Here is a 14,864-nt window from a genome sequence, read left to right as displayed (position 1 = left end):
ACTGAGATCCCACCTCAGAAGCATCTCATTGCCTTTCTGAAGCACAAAGGCAAGACGAAAATTCATCTCAGACAAGAAGGAGAGACTTGAACGGGAGCTATTCTACAGCTAACAAATAAGGAAGACACAAAATACGTTAAGCCATGCTGTCAGTCCTGTCTGAGCTCTGACCAGAGAGCAAGGCCATGACCGTGTACATAACAGAATTTATTCAGAAGAGACCCGTGTGCTTTCAAGACAGAAGAGCAGTTCAATGCAAGCGGATGAGTAACACAGTGATCTGCACCTGTGAGTAACAAGGACTGAATGGCAACAGGGGCATCATGCAGGCAGTGCAAAGAGAGAGCATAGAAGAGCACCTGCCACTCCAGCATCAACCCATTCTGCAAAAATAACCAGCTCAGCTCATTTAGTTCCAGCCAGTAGGCTATTTTCACTTCTCTGTCAAGGTGACAGTTAACAGTATCCCTATCCTGCACCTAGTAGAGGCAGACTAAACCCAAAAGCAAAACCAGACAGAAACCACTGTCATTTTATATTGGAGAAGCTAAGCCAAAATCTGAGTCAGCTTGCTGACCTACCACAGATGGTCAAGCAAAGGGAAGCACAGGAGTCATAGAACCACAGAATCGTTTAAGCTGGAAAGATCACCTTTAAGGTCATTGACTCAAACCATATCTCCACAGGCTCCTTCTCTGAAGGGGTGAAAGGGAGATGTGAATGTCCCCAGGAGTTTCCTTGCTTATTTGTTTTCACTTTTCCCATTTTTTCTTTTTACCAGTTTTCATTTTCCCTCTCTGTGTGCATTCTCACTATCAAAGAAGCCATTTAAGAGGTGACAGCAAGACCAGCCTTTCTGACTCTGCCTCCTGTTCAATTACAAGCTTACAGTATATACAGTAATTCTATATACATCATTAATAATTTTATAACCATACTTCCACAAGCCTGGTCATGGTGCTGCATTATATTGTTACATAGTACCCAACCACAGAAGCCATACACAGTACCTGACAGACAGTTCAAACCATGAATAGGTTTCCTGAAGTCAGTGAGAAATCACTGAATTTCATTGTACCTCAGTTCCCCCATTTCATAATTCTTGTGTCCTTGAAAGGAGGAAATTAAGATTTCAGTGTTAATTGATCATTCTTCTCCCTTTGAAAATGAAAAATGATGGCCCTGGCCTACTAACAGGGATGTCACAGATGGTTAATCTTGCGGAAGCTCCAGTTCTTTCTTTCTGCAAAACATGGAAACTATGACTCACTGTGTCCACAGGGTGGATGGAAAATAAAATTAAAACACTGGTATGCACAAATGACCTGCAGATGAGAGTGGTTGAAAACACTCACTAAAATGGATCAGAAATTAAGAGAAGGCTAGATAAGAATAGGGTAGATCGGGAGTCTCCAATACAAAAGACAGCTGCACAAATGAAGACAAGCATGGCACTGAACAGAGGTAACAGGAAGGAGTTGCGGAGAAAAAGACAAGGACTCTTTTTTCTTTCTTTATGCAGGCCAGAAATAGCAAGTTTATTTAAACTGCACTTGAAAAGGCATCAGAAGGGCTCAAAAGGAGTAAAGCATCCATTAGGTAACAATCAGACATTGAGATCAAATCTAATCCAGCAGAGTTGAGGCACACTAGCCCTTTCCTGACAAGAAGCCCAGACAGCTTCTGAAGACAGTAAGTTAGATGACAAGAGAAAGGCAAATGCTTACTGAATAGTTTAACAGCACTTTTAAAACTCCACTCCATTTTGAAATAAATATACAAGCAATCTAGAAAGGCACAGAACAAATGGAAGAAAGCAACCAACCCAGGTCCAATTCACCTGTGTTACAATGCCAGAAAAAAAACCATGTGTGCATTGACGTCTTCCAGTGAAGAATCCATCATCAAAACCCTACCAGTCATAGCACAAAGAAAACCTTTCTGGGGCAAATGAATGTATTTCATTGTAATGCATTTGACACCGTCTCCCACAGCATCCTTGCAGCTAAGCTGAGGCAGCGTGGTCTGAGTGATCGGCAGTGCAGTGGATTGTGAAGTGGTTGAAGGAAAGAAGTCAGAAAGTTGTCGTCAGTGGGACAGAGTCTAGTTGGAGGCCTGTATCTACTGGAGTCAGGAGTCAATACTGGGAGCAGTGCTGTTCCATATATTCATCAAAGACCAGGATGAGGGAACAGAGTGCACTGTCAGCAGGTTTGCTGATGACACCAAACTGGGTGGAGTGGCTGACACACCGGAGGGCTGTGCTGCCATTCAGCCAGACTTGGACAGAAATTTAATAGATTTCAATAAGGGCAAGAGTCTTGCACCTGGGAAACAACAACTCCATGTATCAGACGTAGCAAAGGGGTGACATGACTGCACTGCAGCACCCCACCCTCTTGACCTGTTGGAGAGCAGTGAAGGGAAAAAGGACCTGGAGGTCCTAGGGGATGGAAGGTTGACCATAAGCCAGCAATGTGCTCTTGTGGCCAAGAAGGCCAATGCCATTCGGGGGGTATTAGAATGGCTGTGGTTAGCAGGCTGACAGAAGTTCTCCTCCCCCTGTTCTCTGCCCTGGTGAGGCTGCATTTGGAATATTGTGCCCAGTTCTGGGCCCCTCAGTTCAAGAAGGACAGGGAACTGCTTAAAAGAGTTCGGCACAGAGCCACAAAAATAATTAAGGGAGTGCAACATCTTCCTTTCGAGGACAGACTGAGGGAGATGGGGCTCTTCAAGCTTGGAGGAGGAGACTGAGGGGTGACCTCATTAATGCTTATAAATATGTAAAGAGTGAGTGCCAAGAGGATGAAGCCAGGCTCCTCTTGGTGATGCTCAATGACAGCACAAGGGGCAATGGGTGGAAGTTGAGGCATAAGACGTTCCATGGAAACCTGAGGAAATTTTTTTCACTGTAAGGGTGACAGAACACTGGAACGGGCTGGGGAGGGGGGTTGCGGAGTCTCCCTCTCTCAAGGTATTCAAAACCTGCCAGGTTGCATTCCTGTGTAACCTAGTAAAGGTGATCCTGGTCTACACAGGGAGGTGGACTAGATGATCTTTCAAGGTCCCTTCCAGCCCCTAACATTCTGTGATTCTGTGATTCAGCAGGATGCTTATGTGAGTCCATAATAGAAGTTGTGTTTGCTTCAGTGGAAGTAGAGGGGAATGTGAGCAGTCTACTGCAGAAAAATACTTATTTGTCCAGTAAAATTTGTAAAATGCAAGTTTTAGTCCAGATGCACTTACATACACACGTCTACTGACTGCATTTACAGTGACCAATCTTTGTCTCAGGGACCTATAGCTTTGCAAGCCAGCTGACAGTAGGTAACCACTGGACTGGTTGCTTGATCTCTTTTGGGAAGAAGATCATTAGAAAAGGTTTTGAAAATGTATGGATATGTATGGAAGAGCAGGAGTGGTATATTCACAGCAAAGGAAGAAATGAAATAATATGGGTCCCATGAAAAGGAAAATATGGATGAGGATGTGAGAAATGGGCACTTCAGTTTACACCATACATGTGGTCATATAGCGTTATACAAGAGACAAGCTTGGCTCTGCATGTTAGAGGGAAATGGTAGTAATAAAGTAGTGGAGGAGTATATTTTGACTAGCACAAAGAGGAAAATTGGAAACATAGGTGGGAAGCTTCTGGATTAGAACCACTATTACATAGAAAAATGTTTCATGTAGCACATTTCACATTTGTGTTTAACCTTGCATCAGATATTCACATGTAGTGTCAGGAAAACCTGTCTAAAATCCCTTCCCAGGAAAGATAAAACAGACTCAGCAGCAACACTCAGCTAATCTGCTTAAACAGGACAAAGCATTGACTAGGATGTCAAGGACATCAAGGATACTTTTCAAAGCAGCAATACAATCTTTCCTTTTCTCATTTGTGTCTGGAAGATAAACATCCAAGGAGTAATAGATAATATATTTGTAATAATGATTCATATTATTCAAAATATTACTACTTGTAATAATTAGGAGCAACACAAAATCCACAACAGAATGAGCTGACAGTGAGTCAGGCTGCTTTCAAGAAAAAAGACCAATAAAGCCTCAGGCACAGAGACTTATAGAAAATCCCAAATAATTTAAGGTACCAGCAAATTCTGACACTTGAGCTGGTAGCTCAAACATACCTACAGAGCCCCATCTGCACTGAGAACTCATGCTGAAGGCGATGAACAAAATGACATTTAGAGTCAATGTGTCTGTACCCATTATCAGCCACAGAAGCAGGCAGTATTTCCTCTCTCCATGCTCAAAACTTCATCCTGCCATTTGTGCAAGACTTCCAAACTGTGGATTGCCCGAGATTTTCAGACAGTGGTGTGAAAAGCCTTTCTTTGGCTGTATTTGGAAAGTGCTATGAAACTACCAGAGATAGATACTGCTTTTAAGGTTTTCATTATGAGAACTAAAACATAAAACTAGCTAAATAAAGAGAATATGGAAGGACAGTGACTATCTGTGGGCCTGATGAAAAAATCAAAATGGATGCGAGCAACAGAGGGCAAGGATGTCTCAAAGAAATGAGAGGTTAAGTCCACAGTTAGCCTAAGGAAAGTACGGACTGCTGAACAATGAACACACTTGAATTAAAAAATGATAAATGAAACGAAAAAGCAATCAAGGATAAGAATGAGGTCCAAGGAAATTAAAAAAATACAAAGCTCTGCACAGTGATTATGTCTGAACCAAATCCAGCAAGAAGAACAATCAGGGAAATCCAATCAGGTCAAAAATAAAAGACTGAATTAATGGGAGGGCTGCAACATGGGCCATGAAGGTCAGCAGTCACCCACAGCTGGGGCTGTGGGGGCAGAGGTATAGCACAACTCAAGAGATGAAGATTGTGTTCTGGGTTTGGCTTTCTGTAAAGGCAGGTAAGATTGAGCTTTATGTCTGCCCATGCATGTAGAATCATTCAGGTTGGAAGAGATCTTTAAGATCATTTGGTCCAACTGCTGACCCAAAACTGCCAAGTCCACCACTAAACCATGTCCCTCAGCAGATCCCCATGTCTTTTAAGCACCTCCAGGGATGGCAACTCCACAACTTCCCTGGGCAGCCTGCTCCAGCACCAGACAACCCTTTAGGTGAAGAATTTTTTCCTAATATTCAGTCTAAAACTCCACAAATACTCCACACAGAGGGCAAGGAGATAGGTCTTTTTTTTTTTTTCAAAACTACATACGGTATGTTAATGACAGGTTCTAAGAAATATGTTTTTTAAAGGAACATCACTGGGTTTAAATCACTTCAGATTAAAGGGGGTTGATTATGGGGTGTGGAGTACTGTGCACTGGCAAAATCCAGCCATTATCCTGTCACACAAAAGCAACAGATCCATGCAAAGTGCAGAAAGCAGAGTTAGCCAAGACACTCAGCCAAACAGTCAAAAAGAGCTGTTTTCACGGACAGAAGCAGTCCTAGAACCCCCCACAACAAAATGAGGCTGAAACAAACTGCTACTGGGTTGTTATGTGAATTGGCATTTAGCTGTCTCTGTATTAATGAGTGAAGATGGTGGAAACATTTTGGCTGGTAAGCAGGACATCTGTTACTCCAGGGCAAGAAGCTTCTGCAGAGCTATGGCCCAGTATGATTCAAATCCTAGGAAAACCAACAAGTCCTTTGCAAGGTAGGCTTGTGTGAATTGATTTAGGGCTGCAGGGTCACCAGAGCAGAGCAAAAGGGGCAAATGTCTATAGTAGTGACCCACACTCCCTGCAGTTTGAGTTCAGGAAGGACCATGGTGTAACACACTAGGGAATAACACAGTCAGGATAATGCAATTTGGACACGTAAAATACTGAATTGACTTCCATTATTGCTATTTACAGTAATCTGAAGAACAGAGAAGGACTGGCAGCTCATAGGCTAGATCAGCAAGTGGTTTTGCCATCATAACAGCAGAGGTGCAAGACAGCAATTCTAGGAATAAAGCAAATTTGGAGGGAGCAGGGCATCAAACTGCCTGTTTTCTGCATCAGAGCCACAGACAGCACTGCCAGGGACTGCAAGAGTGGCAATAACATACCCTCATGCTTTGCTACTAAAACTTTAGTCACTTCATGCTCTTCTTTAAAAGGAAATTGGAATTAAGACTCAGAAAAAACCTCCAAGTAGCAGAAAGCAAGATTTTGGTTCTGGGACACATTTCACAACAAAAGTCTCTGTGGCAGCTTGCAATAAAACTGCAATTGTTTGCCAATTCTTACAGAGTTCTCACTCACATGCCACGTACCTGTGAGGTCCCTCCTTTTATTTGATGCAGAGAGGCAGAAGCACTTCACATTAAAGCAAGCAACAGTACCAACGAGAAGCAAAATGGGATGACCAGCAGGGGATGACTGTGGGCATCTGAATTAATCTCTCAGCTCCCCGTTTCCTCTGCCTTTCTGCCCTGCTGCCATCTCTCTCCTGAGTTTTCACCCAGCACAGGCTCCAGAGCTCCTCTAACCTCTCGGGGAGCTGGTTTAGCAACTTCTCTTTGCAAGGTTAGTTTGGTGGCAATGTCAGCACTCCAGTCCCCATCCCCTTGAAATGCTCTTGAGAATACCCTGTGTCAAGAACAGCAAGGATGGAGTCTCAGCGTCTTCTGCTATGCCAGACTAGATCCTTTAAGGTAATGACTACACCCATGCACATGCATACTGGTGCATATAATTTCAAGACTTTGCTATCTCATTACATTTCTAGTGCTCTTCTCTTCTGAAGAAAACTGACCATAACCAAAAACCTGTTCTGCCTCCTCATCAGGGATTCAGAGAGGTGACTCATGGGATAGTATTTCACTCTGGTTACAAATGGAAGGGACACAAATCTATGCATTAGAGACACTCACTAAGTGACCTTCAAATTACATCTCTTGGGAAAAAATTTTAAATGGAAAGACACTTCAGTACACTTCGTATGTATTTCAAAGCACTTTAAGTATTTTTAAGTATTTAAGACACTGGAATAGATGGTCCTAGGTTATGGTTAGTATCTTCAGAGGGTGTTATGAACAGTCCAGAGGAACACAGAGCAGCCCTCAACCAACATGAGTTGCTTTTAGTTCCTCAAGAGCCCAGCTTAGAACAAAATACAACTCAGGTCACATGCAGCCTCAATGTCCATGTCACAACTACTACTGTTGCTGGTATAAGTGAGATGTAAGATATGTAAGTAGCTCATTTCTTGCCAAAATGGTTGTCAAGCAGTGCAACAGGCTGTCCAGGGAAATGGTGGAGTCACCAGCCCTGGAGGTATTTAAAAGACATGTAAATGGAGTGCTGAGCGACATGGTTTAGTGTCAGATTTAGCAATGCTTGGACTCAATGACCGTAAAGATCTTTTCCAACCTGAACGATTCTAAGAGATGATCTTGTTGATCTCTCACGGCATAGTGCAGCAGTATTTTCTGTGGCTTTATTCCTTAGTTAGCCATGTGGTGAAAAAAATAATCATAAGCTATCTTTCTTTTGGAGATAAGGAAAGCGGTGAAGATATCTGAAGACTGAATTGCAATTGTAAATAAAATCCGCTTCAGAAACACCAAAAATGGTGGTATAACATCAAGTTATGAGAGTCTGATATTAATTATTGGGTAGACATACATAGGAGAGATGTTTTGTTCTAATTTAAAAGATATAATGTTTTTAAGTAATGCAGGCTGTCTGAATAGGAACATTTGCTGTTTCTTGCTGTGTTTTAAGTTATTGTACATGTCCACTCTGACAGACTCCAGCATAATTTTTGTATAAAAGTTTTGAATAGCTTTGAAAATGTGTCCTCACTTGGATAAAATTAAAAATATATAAATTAGTTTTAAAGGAGCAGATTCCCTTTGGCTGACTCTCACTCTGTGGAAAAGTCAGGCTGTTAAAAAAATCAGTATCTAGTGAATTTCCTGCCAATAGAATATTGGTACATAGCAAATTATTGCTCTGGTATTTTTTCCTTGCCAAAGCAGGCAAGGACTGTCCTATTGATCTTTCCTATGCTACAGACTGAGAGACAAAAACAGGGACTACTTCAACATCTTTCACTGTAGTGACAGTTTCCTGATGTAATCCAGGATTATTCCCTGCTGGCGAAACAAGAGCTCACAAAAAAGACTGAGCATCTGATTCAAAAGAAAATTCAGCTGAAAGCCAAGCATTGGAAAGATGAGACAATACAAAAGCAAGTGGCAGCTCTGGATTTAAGCAGAAGTCCAGAGCATTTAACCTACTTTAGCAGATCAATGCAGCAGATTTTTAATCATCACATTAATCCTAAAATAAAAATAATTACCCCAGAGATCTGTATTGAAGTCCCTTAATTATATTTCATTTCATCATCCTTTTTACTCAGGATCAGCAGCTACAGAGACCAGAGCTTCCTGATGTCATTCTCTAGCTCTCAGTTTAACTCTCTCACTAAGGTTTTAGCTTCTACAGGTACGAACCATTGGCCCCATCCATCACACTTGGGGGAAAACTGAAAAAGGAAAGAGAAGGAGGGCAGGATTCTGCTTTCCAATGACGTGGTACAAAATAGCAGGGGAAGGAGAAGAAAACTTTATATAGTGGTTGAAAAATATGTGAATAGCTGGATCATTCAATCTTTGCATTCTCCCTTTCTTCCAGCAATGCCAGGAGCTCATTAGGGAGAAGGAGAGGACTTGCTCAAAGTCTGGACCTGTTACCAAATTTCACTGAGCAGAATTTCTTTCCTGGAGCATTCTCTCCTGTTTGCAGTCTGGCTATCCCCATAGCCAGGATTTAGAAGCATAGTGGGCAAATACAGGATGATGAGTCTCCATGGCACCCTCCATGGAGACCTTCATGTGGGGCTTTATGGCAACAAAACTAGCCCATTTCCCACTTGTAAGGGTAAGTGGCATGGCACAACTTACAGCCAGCCAGCCAGTTTTTCCATCTTTCTCCCAGAAAAGGATGCCCTTGTCCATCCACTTATTGGGAATAGTCCCTGGTCTATGGTGTGTTGTGACCGAGCTGCTTGGTTTAGGTCATAGAATCATAGAATCAAGCAGGTTTGAACAGACCTCCAAGATCATCCAGTCCAACCTATCACCCAGCCCTATCCAATCAACTAGACCATGGCACTAAGTGCCTCATCCAGTCTTCTCTTGAACATCTCCAGGGACGGCGACTCCACCACCTCCCTGGGCAGCCCATTCCAATGGGCAATCAACCTCTCTGTGAAGAACTTCCTCCTAATATCCAGGTCAGTTCCCCCTGCCTTGCTGGCCTTTGCCCATTTCCACTATTTTCTCAAAAAGAAACATTCTATTTCTGTGTTATATTTAGGCTTAAAAGCATTGTACATTTACTGGAATGGTACTTCAGGGCAATTTTCATGTTTCTCTAAATACACCAGGGCATTTCTTCCTGCTGTCTTGGCAAGAGGCTCAGCGGCCTGTAACTGTTGCAGGTGTTGAGAGGTAAGCAAAGGCTATCATAAAAAAAGCAGCATGTTGAATCCCGGCAAGAAAATGGCTTTAGCTTTAGGTAGCATCCCAAAGCTCCAGCTTGGCAAGCAGCATCAAAGCTATAAATATCCCACTTCTCTTCTGCAAGGATGCTCTCCAAAACCAGCAGCTCCACCGGGGTCTCTGGAGATCCAAGCAATGAGATGTTCAAGGAACCTCACAGATAGCATCAGCTTCTAACACAAGCATCTCCTAGCTTGAGCCCCTTTGATGGGAGAGTACTCAGAACCAGACCGTCCTTGCAAGCCTGAGAATTGGACATCATTCTTTTTTCATTCCTCATTCACTGGAAGAGTTATAATTGTATCTTCTCATCATTTTATCTTTGCATTGCTATTTTTAATTTCAGTTTATACTAGGGATTTATTTCTCATTTCTCTAATCCTGTTGCAGTCATTTCAACTTAGAAAACCAAGCACTGGTAGGGCTGCAAGGCTTCCAGGACAAATGGGAAAACCTGAGAAAGTAAGGGTCGATGAGAACAACTGGTCATAAAGTCACCCTCTTAACACATCAAGACAGCTCAGTACTACCCTTGTCTACCTACCAGGTTCCTGAAGCACCCAAAGATGGAAGTTTTATACCTCCTGGAGTAGCCTTTTCCTTTAAAAGTTTCCCTTCATGCTTAAATTAGAATCTTTCCTGTTGCAGCTTGAGTCCGTGGATTCTTGTTGTGTCATGAGTCTTTACAAAGAGATTATGTTCATTACCCTTCTCTTGTCAGAAACAGTTTTGGGTATTTCAAGACAGTTCTCTCCTCAATTTTCTCCACGCCAAACAAACACAAGTTTGCTGCACCTTTGCTCATGCTTGATGCTTTTCCCTGGCTCTTCCCAGCTAAGCCACATCTTTCTGGAAGTGAGGTGCCCAAAATTAGAGTCCCCCAGCCAAGGCCTCACTGCTAGTCAAGGCATACAAATTGTTTTGTGAATAAACTACAACACTCCTGTCTATACATATTAATATCGTGCTTGCTGTTCCCCCCACCCCCAGCAAAACATTTGCTGATTTATCAGCATTTTGCTTGCTCTTGGCACAAGGCAAACAACTACATGAGCTGCAAAACAGACAGGAACCAAAACATTGATCTCTCCTGGTAAAATGATGATAAATTACAGTATAAAATTCCACAGCAGTTGCCTACACTACTGAAATCCACTTACCTCAAGGAAAGTAAGAGAGACTTTACCCTCTATAAAATCATTCAAGCCATAACACCTCAAGCTAGATTAAAGTAAAATAAACTCTGCATAGGTCAAGGTTAAACACTTGAGGATCCCCACTGATGTCTGCTGTAAAAAGAGCAGTACCACTTTGAGATCAAAGACTGATGTACTCTATACGAAAGCAGTCTCAGCAGTAATTCATGAGAATATAGCAGTGAAAAATGAAGTGCTCTCTCTGTTATTTGGAATACAAATATTGCCACTTTCATTTTAGGACCTGCATCCACATGTTTGTTTCTAAAGCTGTTAAAGTTTAGGTGATGAGTGTGCTACCTTAATTCAACCTCTCAAGCCATTTCAGCTTGAACTTACATAGGGTGAAAAGCCTATATGGCAGGGTTTGATCAGGAGTAAATACTAGGATGGTACAAGTCAGTCTAGTATAAGTCAAGAAAGACCCAGATTTTTACAATAGGTGATACTAAAACACAATATAATAAACACATAAATCAATGTATTCTGCCTAACATTATCCTTTATTAATAATCTAACAGACATTACAGATGCTGGATGCACCTTCCTGGATTGACAAGGTATTAATATTGTCAACTTAACAGGAAGAAGCACTTTGAACTGTTATAATCGTATGGCTGGGTCTCTGTCTCCATTGTCTAATCAAACAACTTTTCCTATTCCCTCAAATCCCCCTTACCTTTTGAGATAGTTTCTCCCATAGAGAATCTGCTGCAGCAAGGTGACCACAGCAAAGGCGCAGATGAATATGAAGAACAAAGTTCTGTTTCCCAGCAAATCCCTGCTCGACGAAGGGTCAGTGTATCCCATCCTTCTTAAAAGCCACTGAAGCTCCACTGAGGAAAAATCAGTTCATTGTCACCTTCATGCCCTTTTTGCTGGGAAGTAGAGGGGAATGCTTGCTGGCTTTTCTGTGAGCAATCCAAGGACAAGGTATCCCATTGTTTGGCCCTGCTGCCCCTTCCTTGCCCCTTTTGGATGTTAGCTCCAGGATTGTGCGCAATTGCTCGCTTCCATGGTAAAGTTTCCAGGAGATTCAGACGTGGGTAACATCTAAAATCATCTCTCAGAGCTCTTTCAGTGCCGGCAGCCTGTGCTGTGTGAGAGGCATTCTGTTCCCTCTAAGCCTCTCTTGAAAACCCGCTGCTAGCAATTATCTACTTCAATCCCATTTTCATATTCCAGATGGGGGAAGCTGCAAATAAACCAGAAAACTGCAGCCAATGGCAAAGACAGGGTTCCGGCAACCTGCGTTGGAAACACATAGTCGTCAGCTCTTCTTTGCTTCTGCTCAGTGATTCCAACAAAATGTGCTTGCAAGGAGACGTGACTGGGGTGTGCTATTATTGAACAAGCACGTAACGATCATGAGGATTTCATTCAGTCCCCTGCAAAAAAAAAAAAAACAGCAGCAGCAATCTGGTCAGGCTAGCAGGAAAGCTGCTTTTATGAAGCAGTGTGCCAGTCGTACCGTGCCTTCAGTACCATAGCATTTGCATGCAGAATGCAGTGCCTTTAGTCATACACCACTCACTATTTGGGCTCCTGCATTTCCTCTGGTTATTCCTCCAGAGTAAGCATAAGCAAGGTCACTGTGCATCTCTTCAAGGACAGAGCTCTCAGTTCCTGCATGCTGATTTATTGGAGGCTCTGAGTAGCCTCACAGCCGCAGCAAGGAAGACTGCCTCTCCGTGCAGGCTCCAAGAACCATTTGTTTAAAGAGACAAATATTCTAATTGTTCGTCCACCTAAAACAGTTCTCTTTTGAAAGGTAAAAGCAACAAAACCTTGTCCATGGTCATCATAACCCCTCTAAAAATGTCCCCATTGTCACCAGAGTCTCAATTTGTCTTAAAGGCAAAGCAGTGAGAGTTTTTTTACTAATTTAACTGGGAGAAAAATCTGCCTCTAACACTGAGCTTCTTAAAATAAGTTCCAAAGAAAGCTTTATCCATGAATGAAAAATATGCTGACTAGGAGGATGTTTTGGCCCAATAACAGATAGGAATGGGATTGTGCCAACAAAATGTGGGGAGAAAAATGCTTTGTCTAAGAGAAAGGGAAGATTTTTGTGCAAATAATTTTTCCACCACTTAAATCAGCATATGCAAAATGCTGTCGTGTGCCAGCATCCCAGCTGTGTGAAACAGCAAACAGGGACTGCTTCTGGACTTTGTCTCAGCTGTAATTGATGCATGGGGAAAAGGGCCAGAGGTAACTTTGTGCAACCCTTTGAACTTTGTTCCTGACACCAGCGCTAGTCCTCAGAGTGACCTATGGCAATTTCAGTGAGACGATCAAGGGCTAAAGCAGGCCTTCCCTTACCTAATTTTAAGCAAGGAAAGTAACAAGAATGTTTAGGAACTTGCTCACCCTGAATTCCTGCAGCTAAAACCCACAGAGGAGAGACCAGCCCTTTAGGTACCCTTGACTCTGCAGACAAGGTTTTCGGAATCCATCCTCTGATACATCCTTCTTCAGTCCCTCCCAAAGCTCCCACAAATGCATTTGTGAACCCTGCTAAATGCTTCAGTTGTCACCTGTGCATATATAAAGAGTAATGATCCCAGGTCACATCAGTATTACCCAGCCCTGAGCCTTGTCCCTGCCATTGGCCAGCAATGGTTACACCAGGAAAAGTAGAAGACAAGGGCAAGTTCATACTAATACACTAAAAAGGGGTAGATTCAGACCAGAGATAAACAAAAGCATGATAAAACACTGGTAAAGGTTGCCCAGAGCGGTGGTAGATGTCCCACACCTGGTAGCATTCAAGGTCAGATTAGATGGGACTCTACGCAACCTGATCTAGTTGCAGATGTCCCTGCTCACTGCAGAGAGGCTGAACTAAATGACCTTTAAAGGTCCTTTCCAACCCAAAGCATTCTTTGATTCTGTAGTTCAGGGCCTTCTTGAACTGGGAAAAGAAAAATAATATTTTAGTTAGAAAAACAGACTGAGCTGGATGCACTCATTTGTACTGTACTGGGAATAATACACATACCAGGGGACTGCAAATTAAATCGCAAAAGCAGTTTGAATCCCTCTTGTCCAAGGTATCAGCTCTAGGGCCAAAGATGTTTCTTTTAACAATCAGTTCATGTAAGCCCATATAACACAAGAACATTTCCATTGCTATAGTGTACCAAACTCATGAGCCTAGCAGCTACTCCTTCTCCTAGACAGCCTGACCTGCAGTAAACATCCTGGAAGCATCACATACTCTCAGCAGGTCTTTGATTTTCTGTGTCGTCTGTCCTCTGCTGTATCAGAGCTGGAAAGAAGATACAAGAGAGGCCTACATGCAGGAGAGCTTCACACATATGGCAAAAAGCAAAATACAAAGATACTTATTATAAGGGGAGAGGGGTTTCTGTGTCAGACCTTGCACAGATACCATTCTTGATGTCAAATGTTTAAGACATCTGTTTGCTACCTTCAGCCCAGTACTGCAACAGTGCTGGAGACCTGCAAGCAGAGCAGCTCTGCACAAGGATAAGAAAGAGGGTGTCTATCAACAAATGTTCAGAGGATGATCAAGGTTGCCTGCAGTATTCTTTGTGAGTGAAAACAGTCATATAGGGCATGCAGACAGGCTGAGTGAGCAATGCCAGCACTCGTTCCAGGGGGCTGTTTGAGAGTTTGACTTATCAACTACAGGCCTCCCTGAAAGCCTCAGTCCTCTGCAGAGAACAATTTTTTTTTTATGATTTTACATCCTGTACTTAAGCAAGCAATGGGCAACAAAAGAGCCCCTCCAGGATCTGAGAAAGGGGAAAGGACATTGCATTAAGTTGTGTTGCAAACATAGATTTGCTGGGCATGACAGAGGACTGTGTACACCACCAACTGCTAGCAACACAGGGATTGATCCTGCAATAGACAATGTAGCTACAATGGCACTGGTAATATAAAGGGATTCCAGACCACATCAGATGACACTCTGTCAGTGTCATGCCAGAGCACAGGAATCCAGTAAATAAGATCTCTTTCTTCACCAGACAATCAAGTATCACTTAATTAGTATCAGCTACTCAAAAAAAACTCATATGAGCTGGTGAGGGAGAGATGGCTAAGCTGCATGATATGCACAAGCTCAGAAAAGGTATTCTTGTATTGTTTCTTGGAGCATGTACTTGAGAGGCTAAAGTAAAAATGGCAAAACG

At 42.6% G+C, this 14,864-nt stretch overlaps 1 protein-coding gene across 3 annotated transcripts in view; it reads right to left on the bottom strand.

Annotated features, from left to right (window-relative positions):
• The window catches only part of ST8SIA5 (ST8 alpha-N-acetyl-neuraminide alpha-2,8-sialyltransferase 5), a 40,394-nt gene extending 28,886 nt beyond the window's left edge, over positions 1 to 11,508 (bottom strand). For all 3 annotated transcript variants that reach the window (XM_054397909.1, XM_054397910.1, XM_054397911.1), the window contains exon 1: positions 11,378 to 11,508. In XM_054397909.1, coding sequence (XP_054253884.1) covers positions 11,378 to 11,508 — 131 coding nt within the window. The remainder of the gene's footprint in view (positions 1 to 11,377) is intronic.
• Positions 11,509 to 14,864: the final 3,356 nt, after the last annotated feature.

This window comes from Indicator indicator, chromosome Z, assembly GCF_027791375.1.
Source record: "Indicator indicator isolate 239-I01 chromosome Z, UM_Iind_1.1, whole genome shotgun sequence".
NCBI lineage: Eukaryota > Metazoa > Chordata > Aves > Piciformes > Indicatoridae > Indicator > Indicator indicator.
The sequence above is the reverse complement of the archived record's forward strand: the minus strand, read 5'-3'. Positions and strand labels throughout refer to the sequence as shown.